The sequence below is a fragment of the Haematobia irritans genome, chromosome 2, assembly GCF_050003625.1.
Source record: "Haematobia irritans isolate KBUSLIRL chromosome 2, ASM5000362v1, whole genome shotgun sequence".
Lineage (NCBI taxonomy): Eukaryota > Metazoa > Arthropoda > Insecta > Diptera > Muscidae > Haematobia > Haematobia irritans.
This window is the reverse complement of record NC_134398.1, coordinates 90188714-90206090: the sequence shown is the minus strand read 5'-3', so window position 1 is coordinate 90206090 and position 17377 is coordinate 90188714. Positions and strand designations below refer to the sequence as shown.

The following is a 17377-nucleotide window of genomic DNA, read 5'->3' as shown; positions in this document are numbered from 1 at the left end:
TGATTCATTTTGTAAGAGGAAATTTCCCAAATGTTTTCTCCATAAGGAGTTAGCATAAAGGGCCCAAAATTGAGTTATCTCTCCCAGCCAGATCTATACTAAAGGCTGTGGAAAGGTTCATTCGCCCGAACCGAAACATGTACAGTCCAGGCGTGTATAGATTTGTATCTGGCGTTTTCTTTTCAATGGCTCTATTAACCATGTTCCTTAATCTATATCTGTCCATAAAGCTCGAAAAATAATTGTATAATTAGATATAATGCATTTGGACGTCAATTGCCTGTTTCGGTATCAGGATAACATGTAATATAAGGTCTATAGAATGTTTTAAAGCTGCTCTGATACTAATTGGTGAAGTTTGGGAAGGAGCTGCTCTAGAGTTAGTCGAGAAGAAAGACATACCGGCTAGACCAAGAGCACATGTGTGGATACCTGCAAACCCTCCTGACCCTGAATCTATTTTAAATAGACTGAAACAATGCAATCCAGATCATCCAACAGTTGATTGGAAGGTTGGCCGTTTGAATGAAGTGGATGGGCCAAGACGGCATGCAGTGTTTATATTGAACACTCGGTCTTTGCCACATCTAGCAAAGTCCCAGGGCCGTGTATGTTATGGCTTTCATTATATCCAAATGAAGGTGTATAAAAACGATCAGCTAAAGGATTCAGAAATGGACAAGCCTCTGTCTGAATCAGAAGTAAGCGGATCCTCTTGCGAAGTCGAGAGGGATACCAAAGTTGAAGACATGGATAGATACCGTATGCGTGAGGAGGCTTCTACTGCCTCAGAACTCACCAAAGTTGAACCTATGGTTATTGCGAGAGTCACCGATATCTCTGAAGAGGGCATTCTTGATGACTCGATTGAAGCGGCTGATGTGACGGTTGTTGAAAATCTCGATGGTCCTACGGATCCTCCAGATAAATCTTCATCATTGTAAGGCTGCATGTGCTGCCTTAAAAGTTCTCCTGATGATAGGGGACATAGACATAGTTCTTATTCAAGAACCATATGTTTATAGAAACAAAATATGTGAATTAAGTACTCCGGCGTTCAAACTATTGCAGTATACTGGTAATGATGTAAATCGAGCCTGTATAATTGCTAAAAACGAGCTTAACTTGTTTCTGCTTCCTTCAATGTGCAATGCAGACACTGTTGTTGCCAATTTAGAAATAGCCAAATGCAAATATTGGGTATCTTCGGTCTATATGGGACATGACAGGGAGATGCCTCCATATGCCGTTAAGACCTTAGTTGAGGAGTCACTGAAAACAAAGACGAAACTCATTATGGGATGCGATGCGAATGCGCATCATAGTATATGGGGAAGTAGTGATACTAATGCAAGGGGAGAGTCGCTAATAGAGTTTATTTTGCGTACTAATCTGGTAGTTTTGCAACAAGGGAGATGCCCTAACCTTTGTCACTAAAAACAGGCAAGAGGTTTTGGACATCACTTTAGCCTCGCAAGAACTGAATGTAATGATATCTGAGTGGCATGTTTTAAGTGAACACAGCTTCTCAGATCATCGCTACATCAGTTTAAAATTTGATGTTCATACCACCAAGACCATATTTCCGCCAAATGTTAGGGAAGCTGACTGGAATAGGTATAGGGAATCGGTTAATATGATGATACCGGAAATACCAGAGACAAATATGAGCACTTTGCAAGTTATCGAACACGCAGTGGAGAGGATTACTAAGGCCTTGAACATTTCACTGAAAGCTGCATGCCCTAAAGGGACGCCAAGGGGGAAAAATCGACCACCATGGTGGTCTACGGAGTTAGGTAATATGAGGAAATCGTGCAGGAAGCTCTTTAACAAAGCAAAGTCCACCAGAGCTCCTGTGGATTGGGACGCTTACAAGAAGAATCTGAGAGGATACAAGAGAGAACTGAGAAAGGCTCAGCATAACTCTTGGAATGATTACTGCAGCAGCATTGAGAATACGTCCGAGGCTTCCAGACTACGGAAGGTGCTAGCATCCACGAGCTCCTCTCCAGGTTTCATTAAAACATCGGAGGGCAATTAGACAACGTCCAGTGAGGAGACGCTGGAGGTACTATTGGACACACATTTTCCCGAAAATCAGACGGTTGAACCATGTACTGGCAGTGCCACAGTAGCTCAGCGGTCGTTTCCTATCGAGGAAAATGTATCCTAATCTAGAATAAAATGGGCGTTAAATAGCTTTGGATCATTCAAATCCCCCGGACCTGATGGAATTACTCCGGCGGAGTTGCAAGCGGTGGCTGACAGAATTATTCCCTGGTTGTCGGCGATATATATAGGATGTATCAACTTAGCATATATTCCACGACAGTGGAGGGAATCAAAAGTCGTTTTCATACCTAAAGCGGGAAAAGCCTCTCACTCGAATGCGAAGGATTTCCGACCAATCAGCTTATCATCATTCCTACTTAAGACTCTGGAGAGGATGATAGATATTTATCTTAGAACTAGCGTCGATTCAAGTTTGCTCTCGAAACGACAACATGCATACTCGAAGGGCAGGTCTACTGAGACCGCATTACATGAACTAGTCAGCTTTATTGAAAGCTCACTATCTGTCAAAGAATACACAATCGTGGCGTTTCTAGACATCGAAGGGGCGTTCAATAACGTCCATCCGAGCTCGATATTAAATGGACTGACAACCCTGAATGTTGATCCAGGTATACTTAGGCTGTTAGACGAATTTCTAAGGAAGAGACGCATTTCAGCCACACTAGGACAAGCAAACATACAAAGGTATGTGAACAGCGGCACTCCTCAAGGAGGAGTTCTATTACCTCTTCTTTGGAATGTTGCTATAAACGACCTTCTGGTTTCCCTAGAAAAAGAAAGGATACAAGTGGTGGCATACGCAGATGATGTGGCGCTAGCAGTCAGGGGAAAATTCCCATCAACAGTTAGAGATATTATACAGAGAGCCCTCCGTATGACTGAGAAATGGGCGAAAGATAATGGTCTTGGGGTAAATCCTGCAAAGACAGAACTAGTCATGTACTGCAAAGATCGCAAAACTCCCACGGTTAGGCCCATTTCCTTAGGGGTATTGAAATTCCCTTTAGGGAGTGTGCAAAATACCTTGGTGTTATTTTGGACAGGAAGCTGAACTTTAAGCTTAATATTGAAGAAAGGGCGAGGAAAGCAACGGTAGCTTTATACTCGTGCAAAAAGTCAATAGGGAAAAAGTGGGGACTAAAACCAAAAATTGTACATTGACTATACACGACAGTGGTTAGACCTATAATGCTATATGGTGTTGTAGTCTGGTGGCCGGCACTTCACCAGCCGACAAGTTTAGACAAAGTTCAGCGTATGGCGTGCTTGTGTATCTCAGGTGCATTCAGCAAGACAGGAACAAACTCCCTTAATGTCATACTGCATCTATTGCCTTTAGACATTTCAGTCAGCTGCAACAACGGCTGTGCGGTTGCGCGAGCTATCGCTGTGGTGGGAAAAAAGTTACGGTCACAGTTCGGTCCTCAAAATAATGCCAGATGTGCCTAACGTACTGGATTACACTTTGGCGAGTCCACTTTTCGACACGGACCCCGGGGAATAAAAGATATATAGATATCTACACTGATGGCTCCAAATTGGATGGCCAAGTGGGCTTTGGAGTATATTCTAAAGATCTGGAACTTCGAATAGCGAAAAGATTACCTGATCACTATAGTGTTTTTCAGGCTGAAATATTAGCAATAAGAGAAGTGGTGAATTGGCTGAGAAGTAATGCTCCACACAATATTGGCATTAATATATACTCAGACAGTCAACCTTTAATAAAATCCTTGGACTCTGTGTTCCTCAACTCGAAAACGGCCATCGACTGCCGCAAATCTCTCAATGAGATGGCTGAGCAGCACAATATTCACCTAATATGGGTGCCTGGCCATAGGTACATACCGGGGAACTGCGAAGCAGATGAGCTAGCAAGGCTAGGAACTACCTTACATATTCCAGGGGAACTAGAATCTGTTGGTATGCCTCTGGCTACCTGCAAGCTCTTACTGCGTGAGAAGGCTGTTATGATGGCAAATGTTCGATGGGAGAATTGTAAGGGTTGTAACGACACCAAGCAAATATGGCCCCATTTAAACTTAAACCGCACACTAGATATGCTATGTTCTCGAGACGCCAGATATCACTCCTGATATCTGCTATAACGGGTCGCTGCCTGATAGGCGATTTTGCAAAAACTATTGGTGCGAAGTATAATGACTATTGTATGAGCTGTCATGATGCGGAGGAAAAGGAATCAATAAAACACCTCTTGTGTGAGTGTCCTGCATTTTGTGTAAGGCGTAAGCAAATTTTAGGGGCATATAGCTTCAGATTACTGGCGGACCTGGAAAACGTTAACTTAAGCAGTCTGCTAATGTTTTTGGAACAATCTGGTTGGTTCAACAGAAGAAAATAATCGAGAAGGTTCAACGGTTAAAACTAGAAGTGCCCGTATGTAATATGTACTTTTAGTTAATGTGGTATCACAATGGACTGAATAGTCTAAGTGAGCCTGAATCTTAATCGGGCTGCCACTTTAACCTAACCTAACATTAAGGGAATTTGTTCCTGTCTGGCTGAATGCACCTGAGATACACAAGCACGCCATAGGCTGAACTTTGTCTAAACTTGTTGGCTGGTGAAGTACCGGCCATCAGACTACAACACCATATAGCATTATAGGTCTAACCACTGCCGTGTATAGCCAATGCACAATTTTTGGTTTTAGTCCCCACTTTTTCCCTATTGCCTTTTTCCACGAGTATAAAGCTACCGTTGCTTTCCTCGCCCTTTCTTCAATATTAAGCTTAAAGTTCAGCTTCCTGTCCAAAATAACGCTAAGGTATCTTGCACACTCGCCATAGGGAATTTCAATACCCCCCTAAGGAAATGGGCCTAACCGTGGGAGTTTTGCGATCCTTGCAGTACATGACTATTTCCGTCTTTGCAGGATTTACCACAAGACCATTATCTTTCGCCCATTTCTCAGTCATCCGGAGGGCTCTCTGTATAATATCTCTGATTGTGGATGGGAATTTCCCCTGACCTCTAGCGCCACATCATCTGCGTATGCCACCACTTTTATCCTTTATTTTTCTAGGGTAACCAGAAGGTTGTTTATAGCAACATTCCAAAGAAGAGGTGATAGAACTCCTCCTTGAGGAGTGCCTCTGTTCACATACCTTTGTATGTTTGCTTGTCCTAGTGTGGCTGAAATGCGTCTCTTCCTTAGAAGTTCGTCTAACAGCCTAAGTATACCTAGATCAACATTCAGACTTGTCCGTCCATTTAATATCGAGCTCGGATGGACATTATTTAACGCCCCTTCGATGTCTAGAAATGCCACGATTGTGTATTCTTTGACAGATAGTGAGCTTTCAATAAAGCTGACCAGTTCATGTAATGCGGTCTCAGTAGACCTGCCCTTCGAGTATACATGCTGTCGTTTCGAGAGCAAACTTGAATCGTCGCTAGTTCTAAGATAAATATCTATCATCCTCTCCAGACTCTTAAGTATGAATGATTTGTCGGAAATCCTTCCTGATTGGTCGGAAATCGTTCGAATTCGATTGAGAGACTTTTCCCGCTTTAGGTATGAAAACTACTTTTGTTTCCCTCCACTTTCCTGGAATATATGCTAAGTTTATACATCCTATATTTATCGCCGACAACTAGGGGATAATTCTGTCAGCCACCGCTTGTAACTCCGCCGGAGTAATTCCATCAGGTTCGGGGGATTTGAATGGTCCAAAGCTATTTAACGCCCATTTTATTCTAGATTCCGATACATTTTCCTCGATAGGAAACGACCGCTGAGCTACTGTGGCACTGCCAGTACATGGTTCAACCGTCTGATTTTCGGGAAAATGTGTGTCCAATAGTACCTCCTGCGTCTCCTCACTGGACGTTGTCCAATTGCCCTCCGATGTTTTAATGAAACCTGGAACGGTGTTCGTGGATGCTAGCACCTTCCGTAGTCTGGAGGCCTCGGACGTATTCTCAATGCTCAGTTCTCGCTTGTATCCTCTCAGATTCTTCTTGTAAGCGTCCCAATCCACAGGAGCTGACCAGTTCATGTAATGCGGTCTCAGTAGACCTGCCCTTCGAGTATACATGCTGTCGTTTCGAGAGCAAACTTGAATCGTCGCTAGTTCTAAGATAAATATCTATCATCCTCTCCAGACTCTTAAGTATGAATGATTTGTCGGAAATCCTTCCTGATTGGTCGGAAATCGTTCGAATTCGATTGAGAGACTTTTCCCGCTTTAGGTATGAAAACTACTTTTGTTTCCCTCCACTTTCCTGGAATATATGCTAAGTTTATACATCCTATATTTATCGCCGACAACTAGGGGATAATTCTGTCAGCCACCGCTTGTAACTCCGCCGGAGTAATTCCATCAGGTTCGGGGGATTTGAATGGTCCAAAGCTATTTAACGCCCATTTTATTCTAGATTCCGATACATTTTACTCGATAGGAAACGACCGCTGAGCTACTGTGGCACTGCCAGTACATGGTTCAACCGTCTGATTTTCGGGAAAATGTGTGTCCAATAGTACCTCCTGCGTCTCCTCACTGGACGTTGTCCAATTGCCCTCCGATGTTTTAATGAAACCTGGAACGGTGTTCGTGGATGCTAGCACCTTCCGTAGTCTGGAGGCCTCGGACGTATTCTCAATGCTCAGTTCTCGCTTGTATCCTCTCAGATTCTTCTTGTAAGCGTCCCAATCCACAGGAGCTCTGGTGGACTTTGCTTTGTTAAAGAGCTTCCTGCACGATTTCCTCATACTACCTAACTCCGTAGACCACCATGGTGGTCGATTTTTTCCCCTTGGCTTCCCTCTAGGGCATGCAGCTTTCAGTGAAATGTTGAAGGCCTTAGTAATCCTCTCCACTGCGTGTTCGATATCTTGCACAGTGCTCATATTTGTCTCTGGTATTTCCGGTATCATCATATTGAACGATTTCCTATACCTATTCTTAACATTTGGCGGAAGTATGGTCTTGGTGGTGATCTGAGAGCTATGTTCACTTAAAAACTGCCAATCAGATATCATTTCATTCAGTTCTTGTGAGGCCAAGGTGACGTCCAAAACCTCTTGCCTGTTTTTAGTGACAAAGGTTGGGGCATCTCCCTTATCGCAAACTACTAAATTTGTACGTAAAATAAACTCTAGGAATGACTCTGTCACCATTTCCCATACTATGATGTGCATTTGCATCGCATCCCATAATGAGTTTTGTCTTTGTTATCAATGACTCCTCAACTACGGTGTTAACGGCACATGGAGGCATCTCCCTATCATGTCTCATGTAGACCGAAGATACCCAATATTTGCATTTGGCTATTTCTAACTGGCAACGACAGTGCACTATGGGCGGAAATCGCAAAACAGCGGCAAAAAGTAAAATTTTCAAAATGAAAAATTATTGGATGTTCCAATTGAAATTACTATAGAACATCTTGGAAAGTACAAATCGAAAGTTAGTTTAAAACTTGGCAACCCTGTTCAGGAGAAAAAGGTTGCCAATGTTTACCAACATTTATGCAAGTTGCGTGCAATCTAGGAGAGCAAAAATTGAAAAATTTCGTGCTTAATTTTTTTCGCAATACAAGTGAATAAAAAAATATTTTTGTTTTTGATCTTGAATTTGTGGATTCAAAAGTGCTGTTTATATGTGAAAATTTTAGTACATACGTATATTTACGAAGAATAGAACTAAAAATGTTAACGATTGTTAATGAAAATTGTTGCTTAAATTTTTTCGTGAGAAAGTATACTTTTGCGTACTGCAAGGTTTGTCTGCCCAAACTTGCCCATACTAAAATAAATGTAAGGGTTTTATAGTCAAATTTGGAAAAATCGGGCAATACATATATATGGGAGCTATATCTAAATCTGAACCGAATTTGATGAAATTTTTCACACTTTAAGGCCGGTACTATGTTCATTCTTGCGAAAAATTTTTATGGAAACCATTATTTCGCACATAGAAAGCGGCGTTTTTTTAGGTAGCTTGGAGCGCTATTTTACAGGGAGCGATATTGGATTAAGTTGGTGGTTGTTGCTTGTTTTTACAAAATAACATTTTATTTTTCCTTGGGCAATTGATCTGCTATTCCTTTGATCCTTTGTATAGTTTCGGAACATAAATATGGTCCGTGTTTGATTTATAAACCCGCACAAATAGTTTTTAATAAATAAATTATTTCTTAATTCACATTGCAAATGGCGCCGTGCTATAAACGTCAGTTTTTCAACACGAAAAAACAAAGTATCACAAATGGAAAAAATTTCGCAAATTTTTCGCATTTTTTGGTTTTGTATGGAGTTTCAACGCGAAAACCGAACAGAGTACCGGCCTTTAAGCTGAGTACTATGTTCAGTTTTCAAGCTGAAAACGGTTACTTTTTTTAATTAACTAATTTAGAAATATAAAATTATTTGCAATCAATTCCTTGGATCTTTTCAATCCATTATTTGGCAAGACTCGATCAAAATATAATCGTCTTCATAAATATATTTGTACTTTTAATTTCGTGTTTTGGTGAAAAAACCGAACATAGTACTTACCTTTAAGGGTACTATAAAATATTACTTTGTGTTAAATTTGAAGACAATCCGGTAGTAAATAAGCTCAGTATGGTCTCATTTCTCGAAATCTTTGATCAAGAAAACACGTTGTACCAAATTTTATCAAAATCGGTTAATAATTGCGACCGGAATCCTGCGAACAACAAACAAATAAGCAAGTATAAATTAAACTCCATCTAAGAGTAAAGGGTGATACGGTCAAAATTTGGTCAAGGGAAAACGCGTGTAAATCGGTGAAATCGTTTATTTAAAAAATCAAATTAAATTTCTTTTTCAAGTTCAATTAGTATAAAATTCAGGAAAAATATTCAGTTAGGCTTTCGCTTTTCCAAATCCGAATTGCCGGGCTTCACGCTTGACACCTGCCATCAGATTTTGTACAGCCACCTTGTCCACCTTCTTCGCCGCAGAAAGCCAGTTTGCCTTGAACTGCTGCTCGTCCTTAGCAGTTTTTTGGTCTTCTTTAGGTTCCGCTTGATTTCTCAATTGGGCGGAGCTCTGGCGTGTTGGGAGGGTTCTTGTCCTTAGGAACCACCTGCACGTTGTTGGCGGCGTACCACTCCACGGCCTTTTTACCGTAATGGCAAGATGCCAAATCCGGCCAAAACAGTACGGAACAATCGTGTTTCTTCAGGAAAGGCAGCAGACGTTTATTCAAACACTCTTTCACGTAAATTTCTTGGTTGACAGTCCCGGAACCTATGAAAATGCTGCTTTTCAAGACACAGGTACAGATGGCTTGCCAAACCAGATATTTCTTTGCGAACTTTGACAGTTTTATGTGCTTGAAAATATCTGCTTTCCCTTTCCCCTTCCTTTTGCCGTATAAAACTCCTGTCCCGGAAGCTGCTTGTAGTCGACTTTGACTTAGGTTTCGTCGTCCATTACTACGCAGTCAAACTTCGTCAGCATCGTCGTGTACAGCCTCCGGGATCGCGCTTTGGCCGTCGTATTTTGTTTATCATCGCGATTTGGAGTCACTACCTTCTTGTAAGTCGATAGTCCGGCTCGTTTTTTGGCTCGATGTACGGTTATAGACGATACACCCAGCTTATTTGCGGCATCTCGGAGAGGTTAGGGTTTCGCTTGAAACTACCGGCAACTCTCTTTGTCGTCTCAGCGGCTTCCGGTTTTCGATTTCCCCCCGATCCAGACTTCCTGGCTGTCGACAAACGTTCCCCAAACACTTTAATTACATTTGTAATGGTTGATTTGGCAACTTTTAGCGATTTTGCCAGCTTTGCGTGCGAGTAGCTCGGATTTTCGCGATGCGCGAGCAAAATTTTGATACGCTGCTCTTCTTGCTTAGACGGCATTTTGACAACTGAAGAGTGAATTCCAAAATCAAAATAGGAGCAACATTCTACACACACACCTTCAAAATGAGGGGTGTTCAGGTTTTTTAAATGCAAAATTGAAAGAAATACGTCAAGTTTATATTGACCAAATTTTGACCGTATCACCCTTTATATTCTATAGTACTCCAAGTGGACTTACAATTTCGACCCCTCTAAAGTAACGCACCTGGAATAAGAGGGATTGACTCCATTTCTGTTGGTAACATTTGATTTTGATAAGATATCTCGATATACCATGTTTGGCGATACTAGATTGATTGTAAATAATTTTTGCCGCAAGTTTTTAATTTCCGCCCATAGTGCAGTGTCTCTATTGCACATTGAAGGAAGCAGAAACAAGTTGAGCTCGTTTTTAGCAATTATACAGGCTCGATTTACATCATTACCAGTATACTGTAATAGTTTGAACCCTGGAGTACTTATTTCACATATTTTGTTTCTATAAACATATGGTTCTTGAATAAGAACTATATCTATGTCCCCTTTCATCAGGAGAACTTTTAAGGCAGCACATGCAGCCTTACAATGGTGAAGATTTATCTGGAGGATCCGTAGGACCATCGAAATTTTCAACAACCGTCACACAGCCGTTTCAATCGAGTCATCAAGAATGTCCTCTTCAGAGATCTCGGTGACTCTCGCAATAACCATAGGTTCAACTTTGGTGAGTTTTGAGGCAGTAGAAACCTCCTCTCGCATACGGTGTCTATCCATGTCTGCATCTTTGGTATCTCCCTCAGACAGGGGTTTGTCCATTTCTGAATCATTTAGCTGATCGCTTTTATATACCTTCATTTGGATATAATGACAGCCATAACATACACGGCCCTGAGACTTTGCTAGATGTGGCAAAGACTGAGCGTTCAATATAAACACTGCATGCCGTCTTGGTCAATCCACTTCATCGAAACAGCCAACCTTCTAATCAGCTGTTGGAAGATCTGGATTGCATTGCTTCAGTCTTCAGGGTCAGGAGGGTTTGCAGGTATCCACGCATGTGCTCTTGGTCTAGCCTGTATGTCTTTCTTCTCGACTAACTCTAGAGCAAGCCTTTCCCAAACTTCACCAATTAGTAACAGAGCAGCTTTAAAACATTCTATAGACCTTGTAACGATCTACCATGGCCATATTTCCCTTGGTGTGGGACAGCAATGGTAAGTCACTGCAAATTTTCATATTAAATAAATAATTTTTTTATGCTCGAAAGAACAAATGAAGCACGTACATTTTATAACGTAATTTTTCATTTTTTTCTCTATATATTATTTTAACACGATTTATTGCATTAATTTAGTTAATCATAATTCCAAACATATCATAGGACTTTTTTCGTTACATTTTCCATAATACACAATTATTGTTCTATAAAAATCATTGTTTAAATATTATTTAATCTCATTCCATTTGTTGTCCTTTGAATTCTAATATACATTATAATGTTTTCGTAAACATAGTTTTTTATTCACGAAAGGTTCGGTACTCTTGCTAAAGGATACTCTCGAGGTCAGTAGGTATTAAGTGCCTTAATACCTACTTAATAACGTCCTTCTCCTTATATCTTTCTATCTAATCCTTTTCTTTTCAGTTATCGTATTAATATTTTTAAGAGCTACCTAAAAGTTTTCTTTATGTATTCGCATCGACTCCTATTTCTGTTGGAAAAGAACGCCCCCACGACTGAGCATAGCTGGGGCCACTAGGTAGCCAACTCCAAGGGAAATAGGGACATGGTATGGTAGATCGTTACAACCTCTGGTCCTCAAACGCGACTAGCTTAAATCGTCCTTGATACCAACCAGCCTCTAGGTGTCGAGGATCTGGGCCGGGAAACTTTTCCAGCAACTGTGAGTAGACGCCAGACAAAGCATTCTCAATTTCCCCCCATTTTTGCTTTGGAACCATACCGTCCAATGCTCCTTAATTAATGATAGCCATCACAAGGCTGTCTTTAGCAACTTAGGCAAACGATCGTTGATCCCTTTTGGAGGATGGCAGCTCATCCGGTGATTGTTCCCTTTTTCCAGCCTCAAGAATTCCTTGAGCCCATTTTAAGGACTCGCTTTGTTTAGTCGACAACGTGCTTGGAAGAATTCCTTGAGCCCATTTTAAGAACTCGCTTTGTTTAGTCGACAACGTGCTTGGGTCGACTGATCCTAATTTCTTTAGGATAAACAAAGCATTTATGCGTTCCTTAAATCTCTTTCGTGAGGGATTACCTCCTTTTGATGCCGTAACCTTGGAAAAGGTTCGACTAGTCAAAGTGTCGCCACCTGTCGACCCGTCTACAGGTCGACTATAGGCCTAACTCTTGGTCATTGCCCAAATTTATAACTCCAGTCGATACCCGTCCACTGGGCCCTGTAGTTAGCAACCCAGTGGATTTCTTTGAATTTCGCTGCATGGTGGCTTAATATCCCAACACACTTGAAATTCGTAGTAGGTACTTATTACGATGAGTTTATCCGCTATTAAAAAACACGTCCGTTCCGTTCGACGGTTGAATAGGGAATAGGAATGCTTACAAATGATTGACAATCATTTCAATAGAATTTCGTTTGTGATACAAGACAAATGGTTGAACATTCTTGACGACTCGATTAAAGCGACTGATGTGACGGTTGTTGAAAATCTCGATGGTCCTACGGATCCTCCAGATAAATCTTCATCATTGTAAGACTGCATGTGCTGCCTTAAAAGTTCTCCTGATGAAAGGGGACATAGATATAGTTCGAAGATGCCCATATATATCTATATATTTTGAAGCATTTGTTTCGAATTCTGTTGGCACAACCAACTTTAAATAAATTTCGTAACATTTAGCAATCAGCACTAACATACAGTGTTCACAGCCAAATCCTATTTGAAATATTTTTAAATGTCACTGCAATGTTTGTTAATTATTTGGCGCTCAAAAAAGACATTTTTTTCAATTAAACGTCACAAATGACGATATTTAAACCGCTACAAAGTGGCATCCACAATGCTGTTCAAACCATTCTTTTGATGATGACCGGCTGTAATTAAAGGAAGTAAGTAAAAGATACGTCACGATATAGGAGTGGATCATTTATGTTGGGTATATTATAGGGCATAAATAATCATACGTACCACACCCCAATCGGAGGGGCGTTCAATAATGTCCATCCGAGCTCGATATTAAATGGACTGACAACTCTGAATGTTGATCCAGGTATACTTAGGCTGTTAGACGAACTTCTAATAAAGAGACGTATTTCAGCCACCTAGGACAAGCAAACATACAAAGGTATGTGAACAGAGGCACTCCCCAAGGAGGAGTTCTATCACCACTTCTTTAGAATGCTGCTATAAACAACCTTCTGGTTTCCCTAGAAAAAGAAAGGATAAAAGTGGTGGCATACGCAGATGATGTGGCGCTAGCAGCCATAATAGGTACTTTAGTTAATGTTGTAGTATGTTGGCATGTAACGTTCCAATAACTAGCCTGTAAGTAGTTTGTTAAGCCAATAATTGTAAGCTGTCATGTTATCGATTAAGTTACGTTTAAGCTAGTAATCGTAAGTTGCCATGTTATCGATTAAGTTAAGTTTCATAAATCGTTAGCTGTCATGTGAGTTAACCAGACACTTTTGTATACGATCGTCAAACCGAAAAGACTTCGGCGTCCTTAACAAATAAAAAAAAAATAACAAAAAGAAAACCCCAACAAAGTGTTTTTAAATTGGACAAAGTATACCACTAAAGTATATCAGAAGTGGGCCTTACCAAAACGCAAGTAATCGTTCGAAGGTGTTAAAAAGAATTTATTTGCCGATAAAATGGAGTGTTTGGATAAGCTACCATTAACAACATTGCAGTGGTTATGCCTTAAATTGAATGTTTTACCAGACGGCACAAAACGACAATTAATCCTGCGTTTAAAAGAGGTGCCTGAAGCCGTTTTAAAAAATGTGGTACAAGGTATGGAAGAAGATCCACTTGCTAATTTAAGCGAATTGACACAACATCAACAACAAAATTGGATGCAAAATGTGCAGTTATGCCAAAGTACAGGCCATCATCTTGTGTCGGTTGGTGACGATTTGCAAGAAACCAACAACAACTCAATGTCAAGTAACGGGTGTTCAAACAGAAATAAAATTGCTGATGAAAAAAATGCAGAGCAAGAAGACGAAATTATTGAAAACTTACAGACAAAATTTGCAGGCAACAACAATGTTACGATCAACAAAGAATTACCGAACGACAAACAAAGAGCTGACGAGGATAAAGCAAGGATAAATGTACAGGAAAATGAAATCGTATACACAACAGAAACACCATACACACATACCAACGTAAGCAGCGCTGTTGGCGCAGTCGGTGTGTTGTCAGATTCAGACTTAAGAGACAAAGAAATTGCTTTACTTAAGAGGGAAAATGAATTGTTGAAACGTGAGCATGACATACTGCTTAGAGAGAACCATATGTTAAAAATGGTTGGACAACATACCGAGGTTTCTTCTGTTGGTGTTTCGCTCCATATGCTTAGCAATTTTGTTGCAGAGTTTGATGGAACGACAGATGGGAAATTTTGGGTCACACAATTGAGAGACATCAAACAAACGTACAATCTCGATGATCACATGTTCCGTGCTTTGTTCGCAACAAAATTAGTCGGCAAAGCCCAGGTATGGTTGCACACGAGACGTAGTGAACCAAACGAACATGTCGATGAGTTACTGGAGCATTTTTGTATGACGTTCGGTTCAAGAGAGACAAAGCTGGAGACTCGTCGAAAATTTGAACAACGCAAGTGGTGTTTTGGAGAGAATTTCAGTGAGTACTATGGTGAAAAAATTATGTTGGCCAGTAAGTTGAAGCTCGACGATGATGAGTTGCTAGAGTATTTGATCGATGGTATATCGAATATTCAGGTGAGAACGCAAGTTTCAATGCAACAACATAAAACAGCCTCGGACTTGCTGAAATCATTGGTAAACGTTAAGTTACCCAAATCAGCTGTGGCTGAACCAACCAAGAAAAAACCAACAACAACATTAAAGGCTGGCGTAAGGTGCTATAATTGTAATAGTATTGGACACTATGCGGCAGAATGTAGTAAGCCCAGACGAGCACCTGGCACATGTTATGCTTGCGGGGAAACTGGACACACAGTCTCTGGTTGTGAACAAAATAAGAAGAAGACCCTTAAGGAAACCAACACTTATGTAAGGTATTTTAATTTTTGCTTAGATGATAATATTAATGTTAAGTTTTCTTTAGAATGCCTGATAGACTCTGGTAGTCCGGTTAGCCTCATAAGGAGAGATGTGGTGCCCAATGAATTTCAAATATCTGAATACAACTCAGTTTCTTTATATGGTTTAAATCGCTCTGAATTAAAAGTTGAAGGAAAATGTTCTTGTTTAATTGAATTGAATAATAAATTTTTTGAAATCGAGTTAATTGTGGTAAATGCTGAGTCTATGAAGTATTCTATTTTATTGGGAAGAGACTTTTTAGCGAGTACGAATTCAAAAATATTTTTCGGTGAACCAGTTGAATCAGAACAAATGTACAGCCACGACGATACTAGCTACGAGAAAATGATCATGTCAGTTGAGTTTTTTTCGGATGAGGAGGAGATAGATTTTAAGTTCGAATCTCACGTACCCCAAAATGTTAGGAAAAGTACAGAGAAAATTTTTAGAGACACTTATATAAATATGCAGCGCCCTCTTGAGCCAGAAACAAGAGTAGAGATGAATCTAATTGTTGACAATATTAAACCATTCAATTGTCCACCACGCAGGCTCTCGTATAGCGAGAAACAGGCCTTACAGGAAATATTAGACGATCTTTTAGCGAAGGGGGTAATTCGAGTTAGTGAGTCCGAATTTGCCTCTCCAATTGTTTTAGTTAAAAAGAAAACTGGTGAATTAAGAATGTGTGTTGACTTTAGAAATTTGAATAAGATTACAGCGAAATATAATTATCCAATTCCTTTAATAGATGATTTACTAGAGACAATGACAAACAGGAAAGTTTTTACGAAACTGGATTTGCGGAATGGATTCTTTCACGTCTATATGAGTGAAGAATCCGTGAAATATACGTCTTTCGTGACGCCTTTGGGTCAATACGAGTTTTTACGAATGCCATTTGGGCTTAAAAATGCACCATCGGTTTTTCAGATGTTTGTGAATAAAATTTTTGCGGACCTAGTACGGCAAGGAAAAGTTATAATATATTTGGACGATATTATGATAGCTACAGAAAGTATGCAGGAACATTTGGAAATATTTGAAGAAGTTATGAAAAGGGTTGTCAATAACAGATTACAATTGCGCCTCGACAAATGTGAATTTTTCCGGAGTAGTATTAAGTATCTTGGATACACCATTGATGCGGCAGGTATTCGTGCGGATGAGAAAGGTTTAGAGGCAATTAGAAATTTTCCTCTGCCAGACAAAGTTCACACACTGCGGAGTTTTTTAGGTTTGTGCTCTTATTTTAGAAGATTCATTAAAGATTTTTCTTTAATAGCAAAACCGCTATATGATTTAACGAAGAAAGATAGAAAATTTGAGATGGGATATGACCAATTACAGGCTTTTGAAACATTGAAATATAAACTTTTGGAGTCACCTGTTTTGGCGTTGTACGACCCTCAGGCAGAAATAGAGCTGCATTGCGACGCCAGTGCATTAGGGTTTGGTGCAATTCTGATACAGAAGAAAGGAGATGGGAAGTGGCACCCAGTATTTTATTTTTCGAAACGGTCAACAGAATCAGAATCCAAATTTCATAGCTATGAACTAGAAACTTTGGCTATTATATACGCGTTGAGGCGGTTTCGGGCCTATTTGCATGGAAGGACTTTTAAAATTGTCACGGACTGTAATTCATTGATGTTGACGTTGAATAAAAAAGATTTGAATCCTAGAATAGCTAGATGGGCATTAGAGATGCAGAACTTTGATTATACTGTTGAACATAGGTCAGGAAAGCGTATGCAGCATGTAGACGCTTTGAGTAGATGCCAGGAAATAATGGTAGTGGAGACAAACACGTTTGAGGAAAACTTAGTAATATGCCAGAATAGAGACCCGGAAATACGACGTTTAAAGGAAAAGTTACAGAATAAGGAGCACAAACTATACGAGATGAGAAATGATGTTATATACAAGAAGATACAGAAGGACAAGTTGAGATTTTATGTTCCTAGTGCTATGGAGTCTCATGTGTTGTACAAGTATCACGATGAGATGGGTCATGTAGGCATCAACAAAGTTACTGAATTGGTTGAGAAAAGTTATTGGTTTCCACAACTAAGGGCTAAAGTGAAGAAACATGTGGAAAATTGTCTGAAATGCATAGCATTTTCTGATAAAAGTGGAAAAGTAGAGGGATTTTTACATAACATTCCGAAACC

General features: G+C 40.1%; 1 protein-coding gene across 1 annotated transcript; it reads left to right on the top strand.

Annotated features, from left to right (window-relative positions):
• The first annotated feature begins 13445 nt into the window (after nucleotides 1–13445).
• LOC142225737 (uncharacterized) lies at nucleotides 13446–15418 on the top strand. The gene is made up of 2 exons (XM_075295566.1): nucleotides 13446–15170; nucleotides 15226–15418. Exons 1-2 carry the CDS (start codon nucleotides 13779–13781, stop codon nucleotides 15232–15234), a joined length of 1401 nt encoding a protein of 466 aa, XP_075151681.1. The 5' UTR covers nucleotides 13446–13778; the 3' UTR covers nucleotides 15235–15418.
• Nucleotides 15419–17377: the final 1959 nt, after the last annotated feature.

Bases quoted from the DNA above. Each gene is read 5' to 3' on its own strand.
- LOC142225737 (XM_075295566.1), top strand. From the start codon at position 13,779: ATGGAGTGTTTGGATAAGCTACCATTAACAACATTGCAGTGGTTATGC.